Source organism: Amblyraja radiata, unplaced genomic scaffold (genome assembly GCF_010909765.2).
Source record: "Amblyraja radiata isolate CabotCenter1 unplaced genomic scaffold, sAmbRad1.1.pri scaffold_1128_ctg1, whole genome shotgun sequence".
NCBI classification, from domain to species: domain Eukaryota; kingdom Metazoa; phylum Chordata; class Chondrichthyes; order Rajiformes; family Rajidae; genus Amblyraja; species Amblyraja radiata.
In genome coordinates this window covers 437-8,697 of record NW_022630311.1, presented here as the reverse complement: position 1 = coordinate 8,697, position 8,261 = coordinate 437, and the positions used below count along the sequence as shown (strand labels likewise).

At 48.0% G+C, this 8,261-nt stretch overlaps 1 protein-coding gene across 1 annotated transcript; it reads right to left on the bottom strand.

Moving 5' to 3' along the window:
- Positions 1–3,406: 3,406 nt before the first annotated feature.
- On the bottom strand, positions 3,407–7,138 carry LOC116969764 (NACHT, LRR and PYD domains-containing protein 12-like). Its single transcript, XM_033016547.1, has 4 exons — positions 6,688–7,138; positions 4,243–4,329; positions 3,920–4,087; positions 3,407–3,739 (listed from the first exon to the last, which is right to left on the bottom strand). The coding sequence occupies exons 1-4, from the start codon at positions 6,915–6,917 to the stop codon at positions 3,652–3,654; spliced, it is 573 nt and encodes a 190-aa protein (XP_032872438.1). The 5' UTR covers positions 6,918–7,138; the 3' UTR covers positions 3,407–3,651.
- Positions 7,139–8,261: the final 1,123 nt, after the last annotated feature.

Sequence of the window (8,261 nt, the reverse complement as noted above, 5' to 3'; positions counted from 1 at the left end):
GGGTGGGAAGAGTGTGGGGAGGGAGGGGAGAGGAGATGGGGAGAGAGGGGGAAGAGTGTGTCTTTACATTGTGTACTAGTCATGTCTCTACTATTTATTTCATTCCACTTACATGTTTTTCCTCTACCTGCTAAATTTTTGTAAGGTGTCCTTGAGACTCTTGAAAGGCGCCCATAAATAAAATGTATTATTTAGGTATGTTGCAAAACGTACCTGAAGCGTCGCTGAAAATCTGTCGCTGCGGGTGTGCGCGATTTTGGCGCCGTTTAGAGGGGGGCGGGTTTAAAACACGATTTCCCCTAGGCTGTTCAAATCGAGGATGTACAGCCTAGTTCATTATTAACGAAAAATCGCTGGAAGATTCCGTCGCTTTAGCTATTATTACTTTTAAGGGCTTTATCTAATTGTTATAGCAGTTTAAAAATTAACCTCTAAACCCGCGACCGCCGGCAAATGGCCGGATCTCATACAGGGGACAACAGGAGGTAGGCTGTTTATTTTTACATTAAAAAGGGCTTCTTAAGATCCCTTTATACAAAGTTTAATGTTGCGAGTAGCTAATTTGGGCCCATTATATCCCGCAGTATTTTTCTGGGCATTTGAGGGCACAAATCTACCGCAATGTGAACGTTCTAAACCAGCGCGTTCACAGGATCCCACTAGAAAGCTGATTTAAATGGACTTCAATTTACAGCAATTAAACACTAAATTCCTTCCATTTGGCCAATAAATTAATGTAAATGAGATTTAAAAATCATGTTTTATTGTGAATTATTTGTGAATATTATTTGGACACTTAGGCTATTTAAAAATGTTAATCATTTATTAAGAAATGGATAGATGTTTAATCTAGTAATTGAAAGTTTGTCCTGGAATATGGTATTAGGGAGAGGGGAGAGGGGGGGGGGGGGGAGAGGTGTGGTAGGGGAGAGAGGGGAAAGAGTGTGGAGGGAGGAGGGGATGGGGTGTGGGAAGGGAGGGAGAAGAGTGTGGAGGGAGGGGGAGAGGGAGGGGGAGAGGGGGTAGAGTGTGGAGGGAGGAGGAGATGGGGTAGTGGGAGAGAGGGAGAGGGGTGGGGGGTGAGGAGAGGGGGAAGAGTGTGGAGGGGAGAGGGGGAAGAGTGTGGATGGGGTAGGGGAGAGAGGGGGAAGAGTGTGGAGGAGAGAGGGAGAGTGGGAGGGGGAGGGGTGGGGGAGGGGGTAGGGGAGAGTGGGGGAAGGGTGTGGAAGGAGAGGGAGTTGGGTGACGGGAGGAGAGGGATAAGGAGGGAGGGTTGGGGGGAGAGAGGGGGAAGTGTGTGGAGGGAGGGTGGTGGGGGGAGAGAGGGGGAGAGTGTGGGGGCGGAGAGAGATAGGAGGAGTAGGGGGTAGAGTTAAATCGAAATCTTTTTATTTAGTTTTCAAGACATAGAGATAGTGTGGAGGGAGTGAAGGAGGGAGAGATGGGGATGGGGTGAGGAGCTGGGGTGATGAGGGAGGGTTGAGGAGGGGAGAGAGATGGGGAGAGGGAGGGGGAGGGGAGAAGAAGGGGGGGAGAGGAGAAGAGGGGGAGAGGAGATGGAGAGGGGGAGGAGAGAGGGGTGGGGGAGAGGAGATGGGGGGAGGAGATGGGAGGGGGTGAGAGGAAGAAAGACTGGATAGACTCGGCTTGTACTCGCTAGAATTTAGAAGATTGAGGGGGGATCTTATAGAAACTTACAAAATTCTTAAGGGGTTGGACAGGCTAGATGCAGGAAGATTGTTCCCGATGTTGGGGAAGTCCAGAACAAGGGGCCACAGTTTAAGGATAAGGGGGAAAACTTTTAGGACCGTGATGAGAAAAACATTTTTTTCCCTCACAGAGAGTGGTGAATCTGTGGAATTCTCTGACACAGAAGGTAGTTGAGGCCACAGTTCATTGGCTATATTTAAGATGGAGTTAGATGTGGCCCTTGTGGCTAAAGCGATCAGGGGGTATGGAGAGAAGGCAGGTACAGGATACTGAGTTGGATGATCAGCCATGATCATATTGAATGGTGGTGCAGGCTCGAAGGGCCGAATGGCCTCTACTCCTGCACCTATTGTCTATGTTTCTATGTGGTCTGCCATTTAGCAGAGTGGGGTGGTGACAGCTATCGGTGGAGGAAAACAGACAATTCCATTATTTTGATTCATCACAGCTCGTCCAATGTCTTCGATGACGGAGCTCCTGGAAAGGTGTGATGATTCGCAGCTGCTGGATTTGACAAATCATTACCGCAAGAGGCTGGAAGCGGCGACTCAAGAGGCGGTGGAGAATGTCGTCTTCGTTCTAGCGTACGAGAGATATTTCAGTGAACAAGAGTACAAGGTAGGGAGAGGAATGGATGAGTGGGTAACTTCAGCCGATACACAAATGTTTTCATTCACAAATATTGTGGGCTGAAGGGTCCATTCTTGTGCTGTCCTCGTTGTAATGAGTCGAGTCATATACACGTCAAGGTACAATACATGTTTATTAAAGTCCACTCACTCACACAATTCATCTGCATGGTGTTACAATAACTAGCAGCTACTCAAATGACCAATAAACATAATATGACAGTGTTCATAGCAAAAGGATTTGAGTATAGGAGCAGGGAGGTTCTACTGCAGTTGTACAGGGTCTTGGTGAGACCACACCTGGAGTATTGCGTACAGTTTTGGTCTCCTAATCTGAGGAAAGACATTCTTGCCATAGAGGATTTGAGTATAGGAGCAGGGAGGTCTACTGCAGTTGTACAGGATCTTGGTGAGACCACACCTGGAGTATTGCGTACAGTTTTGGTCTCCTAATCTGAGGAAAGACATTCTTGCCATAGAGGATTACAGTATAGGAGCAGGGAGGTTGTACTGCAGTTGTACAGGGTCTTGGTGAGACCACACCTGGAGTATTGCGTACAGTTTTGGTCTCCTAATCTGAGGAAAGACATTCTTGCCATAGAGGGAGTACAGAGAAGGTTCACCAGACTGATTCCTGGGATGTCAGGACTTTCATGTGAAGAAAGACTGGATACACTCGGCTTGTACTCGCTAGAATTCAGAAGATTGAGGGGGGATCTTCTAGAATCTTAAGGGGTTGGACAGGCTAGATGTAGGAAGATTGTTCCCGATGTTGGGGAAGTCCAGAACAAGGGGTCACAGTTTAAAGATAAGGGGGAAATCCTTTAGGACCGTGATGAGGAAAGCATTTTTCACACAGAGAGTGTTGAGTCTCTGGAATTCTCTGCCACAGAAGGTAGTTGAGGCCACAGTTCATTGGCTATATTTAAGAGGGAGTTAGATGTGGCCCTTGTGGCTAAAGGGATCAGGGGGTATGGAGAGAAGGCAGGTACAGGATACTGAGTTGGATGATCAGCCATGATCATATTGAATGGCGGTGCTGGCTCGAAGGCCCGAATGGCCTACTCCGGCACCTATTTTCTATGTTTGGATGGCAGGCAGGCAGCACCGGATATCTGGCATCATCAGCAGCATCAGCAGCGCAGAGTACCCAGGGCACGTGACAGCGGGCAGGGCCGCCTCTGACGTCACCGCCCGGGAAGCGTCGGGGTTTAAAGGGGAGGGACGGCGGCCGTTTAAAGGGGAGGGAGTGCGGGGAATCGGCCAACAATATTCCGGTCCCCAGGGCGGTGACGTTTACACCACGAGATGTTCACACGATCACTGTCAGTCCAGGTCTGGGTTCCTGCAGCGACCTCAGTTCCTTCTTCCCTGTTGGACTGAACTTATTCTTCTCCAGCCTGAAACATGTGGAGGAATAAAGAGGAAATAAACAGATGAAACAACAGTGCCAATAACAGGGACTGGGGTTAATATTTCAACAACACTTACAGAACAAAATCACAGGAGAAAGAAGCCCGCGGATGGATGGATGGATCCCCTGATATTTGATCACATTAAACATTAACACAAACACTCACCCGATCCACTCCAGTCTCGGGAGGGTCAGAATGAGGTCGCGGAGAGCGGGGACAGATCGGTCTGTGAGGGAGTTCCCTGTCAGGTCCAGCTCCATCAGTGAGGTGTTTGTACTGAGAGCGGAGACGAGATTCTTGGCTCCAGAATCTGTGAGACCGACAAGTTGCAGCCTGGAGATGAGAGAGAGTGAGGGTGAGGGACACAGAGAGACAGGAGACGGTGCAAATCCCCAGTGTTTATCAGTGACACAATTACTGATCATATTAATGTTCAGTGTCAGACACCCAGTGAGTGTAAACACAATCTCTCACAGTCTGGGACTTACCACAGTATCTGTATTTTACAGTCCGGGTTCCTCAGAGCCGCAGACACCAGTTTCACTCCGAAGTCTCCCAGGTCGTTGTGTCCCAGTCTAAACACAAACAGACAGAGTAAGAAACAAACGGATACAAACCCCGCCCGGTGAGGCTGAGATAGACAACTTCTCCCTCAACACATTATCCCTCAACCCACGGACACAGTAACGTCATATGTCCAATTCTGCGAGCAACTCTGTATCCCTTCAAGAACTGTTAAACAATATAACAATAAGCCCTGGTTCACAAAAGAAATTCAACAATTAAGAACTGATAAAAATGCTGCATATAAATCTGGAAACAAGCAGGACTACATGGCTGCAAAATATAAATTAAGGTCCACAATAAGGAAAGCCAAACACAATTATGCCACCAAATTAGAACAAGAAATATCAACAAACAACACTAGAACTGTCTGGAAAAAACTCCAGGAAATGACCAACTACAAAAAGAAATCCACCCCTATCCCAGATAATGATCATCAACTCCCAGATAGATTGAACACTTTCTATGGCAGGTTTGAACAGTCTCCAGTCCCTCCACCATTGTGTCCCTCTCCTCTTCCTCCCCCTCCATTCCACATCCAGGAGGCCGAGGTGAGGACTACCTTCAGGAGACAGAATAAAAATAAATCTGCAGGCCCAGACAACAACAGCCCAGCAGTGCTTCATCACTGTGCAGCAGAACTGGCCCCTGTATTCACCGGCATCTTCAACTCATCCCTCTGCCAATGTACCGTGCCCCAGTGCTTCAAACAATCTACCATCATCCCTGTGCCCAAGTCCAACACATCATCCTGCCTCAATGACTATAGACCGATTGCCCTTACATCTGTGGCCATGAAGTCATTCGAGCGCATTATTCTTGCTCACCTCAAAACCAGCACTTCCTCCAACTTGGACCCACACCAATTCACATACAGAGCCAATAGGTCAGTGGAAGACACAGTCAATCTGGCCATTCATCACACTCTGCAACACCTGGAAACCGCCAACACGTACGCCCGCATCCTGTTCATGGACTTCAGTTCGGCATTTAACTCCATCAACCCGGTTAAACTCTTCCATAAATTAACGGACATGAACACCGACCCCTGCATCTGTCACTGGATCTACAGCTTCCTTTGGAACAGACAACAGAGGGTGAAGATACATAACACAATATCTCACCCCCTGCACCTCAGCACAGGAGCCCCTCAGGGCTGCGTCTTGTCACCCTGGTTATTCTCACTCTACACAAACCAATTCACCTCCCAGCATAGTTCAGTTAAAATTTATAAATACGCAGATGACACAACCATCATAGGTCTCATCTCGAACAATAATGAAACAGAATACCGCACTCAAACACACAAAGCAGTCACTTGGTGCACAGATAATAACCTCTTACTCAACACATCAAAAACACACAAACTCATCATTGATCTCAGACGTAAGGCACAACCCAAGACCCCCCTACTCATCTCAGGCGAACCCATATCCACCACTGACTCATTCAAATTTCTTGGCACTCACATAAGCAATAACCTCAAATGGAAAATCAATTCAAATCACATCTACAAAAAAGCCAACCAAAGACTCTTCTTCCTCTGCCAGCTCAAGAAGTTTAGAGTAAGGAAACACCTCATAATCAAATTCTACACAGCCATCATCCAAAGCATGTTCACTTCATCAATTACAGTCTGGTTCAGCAGTTTAGACACTCACTCCCGTAATAAATTACAACGCATAGTTAACAAAGCATCCAAAATCATCAGCACTCCCCTTCCATCAATAGAATCACTCCATCACAAACGGTCCGTGTCAAGGGTGAAGAAAATCATCTCTGATCCCTCCCACCCAGCTCACCACATCTTCCACCTGCTGCCGTCAGGAAGGCGCTACAGCTCACTGCCCGGCAAGACATCTCGATTTAAAAACAATTTTTACCCACACGCAATCCGAATTCTGAACACATTATGATAACAGCACATATCCTCCCCATGCATGTACTGTATATTGTATGATGTTGTGTTTTATGTTATGTTTGACGGGAATCTGCCTACCTTGTAACATCCTGTACTGAACCTGAATTCCACCAGCTTGACTGTGTGGTCATTAAATAATCTAATTTAATCTATTGAACAAATCTGTGTGGATGTGGGTGTTTGGTGACTTTCACCATTTATTCTCATTCCCCGACAACCGGGACAAGATTTTTTCTCATTCCCCGTGCAGTGAACGGCGGCAGGGCAGGGCAGGGCAGGCAACAGGCGTGTCCCGGGGGAAGGGGTCGATCACCGTGACCCGGGGGAGCCCAACCACCCCGTGCACAGTGACAGCCGCTCGGCCCCATAGAAGGGGTGTTGGACGGACGGAATAACAAAATAGTGGAACAATTTTACAGTTCAGTGTTAGCATCAAATGGACAGTTACCTCAAGCGTTGACACTTGTGCAGAACCGGTCCCAGCCGCTGGAGACCTTCACACTGAATGCGGCAGTTCCCCAGATCGAGGTGTTTGATTGTATCACAGAGCCTGATGGCATGAGACAGGACCGCACAGTCAATCGGGGTCAGTCCCAGTCCATAGAATGTAAGTGTTTCCACAGATCCCAGTGTCTGCTGAGCCAGTGCAGGATTCTGAGACTCAAACAGGTAGTGCATCGTGTTCAGGAGCCTCCGTTTACCAGCGACAGTCTCTGTGTTTCTAGCCCAGCGTTTAACCTCCCCCTTCACCCAGTCACTCACTCGGCAGATGGTTTGATGAGGGAATTTACCCAGAAACTCCTCCAGGATCCAAGCTGTCCGTGGGGAGGAGAGACCAGCGACAAAACGGAGAAATACTTCAAATCGCCCGTCTGAATTGCCATGGGCTTCAATGAGGAGTGTCGTGATATCCCCACAATCTACAGTCAGGAATTGTGCGAGTGCAGCTACAAACTCTTGGATGGTGAGGTGCGGGAAGGTGTACACCACGCTCCGGGCTGAATCCTCTCTCTCCAAAAGTTCCATTAGGAACCCGGACAGGAACTGGGAAGGCTGCAGATTGTATTTGATCAAATCTCCATCTGTGAACACAATGTTCTTCTCAGCCACTCCAGTGAAGGCCATCTGACCAACCCTCAGTAACACCTCACGGAGGTTCTCAATCTCACGGCCGTGGTTTTTCAGAATGTTGTAAATAAAGTAGCAATATAGTTGTGTGATGGTCTTGGGAACTCGCTGCGGGTCCCGGTGTGTTTGTCTGAAGAAGGGGCCCAGTGCCAGGACAAGGATCCAGCAGTAGGCGGGGTTGTAGCTCATGGTGTACAGGATCTCGTTCTCCTTCACATGTTTGAAAACAGCTGCTGCCACCGTCTGATCTTCAAAATACCTGGTGAAATATTCCTTCCGTTCCTCTCCAACAAATCCCAGGATTTCAGCCCAGACACTGATCTCTGCCTTTTCCAGTAAATGTAACGCAGTGGGGCGGGTGGTGACTAGCACTGAACAACCTGGGAGCAGCTTGTGCTGGATTAAATTGTACACAATGTCAGACACTTCACACCACCACTCGGGATCTGGACACTGGTGCTTAGGTTCTGTCTCTCTCCGACTGTCAGCAAAATCGATTCTGCCCTTGAATTCATCCAGACCGTCGAATATAAACAGTAATCCCTCTGGGTTCTTCCAGACCTCCGGCAGCATATTCCCAAAGTAAGGATACTGATCCAGAATCAGTTCCCTCAGGTTTATTCTGTGTTTAATCATGTTCAAATCCCGGAATTTGAAACTGAAGACAAACTGGAATTGTTGGTATATTTTCCCTGTGGCCCAGTCATGAACAAACTTCTGCACCATTGTTGTTTTTCCGATCCCCGCGACTCCGGACACTGATGCTGAACTCCCCGCGACTCCGGCTACTGATGCTGAACTCCCAGATCGGGATTTACTCCGGGAAAAGCTGCTGTGGAACAATTGATCAGTCCTGATTTTTTTCCAGTTCTCCCCGGAGATGTTTCTCTTGCC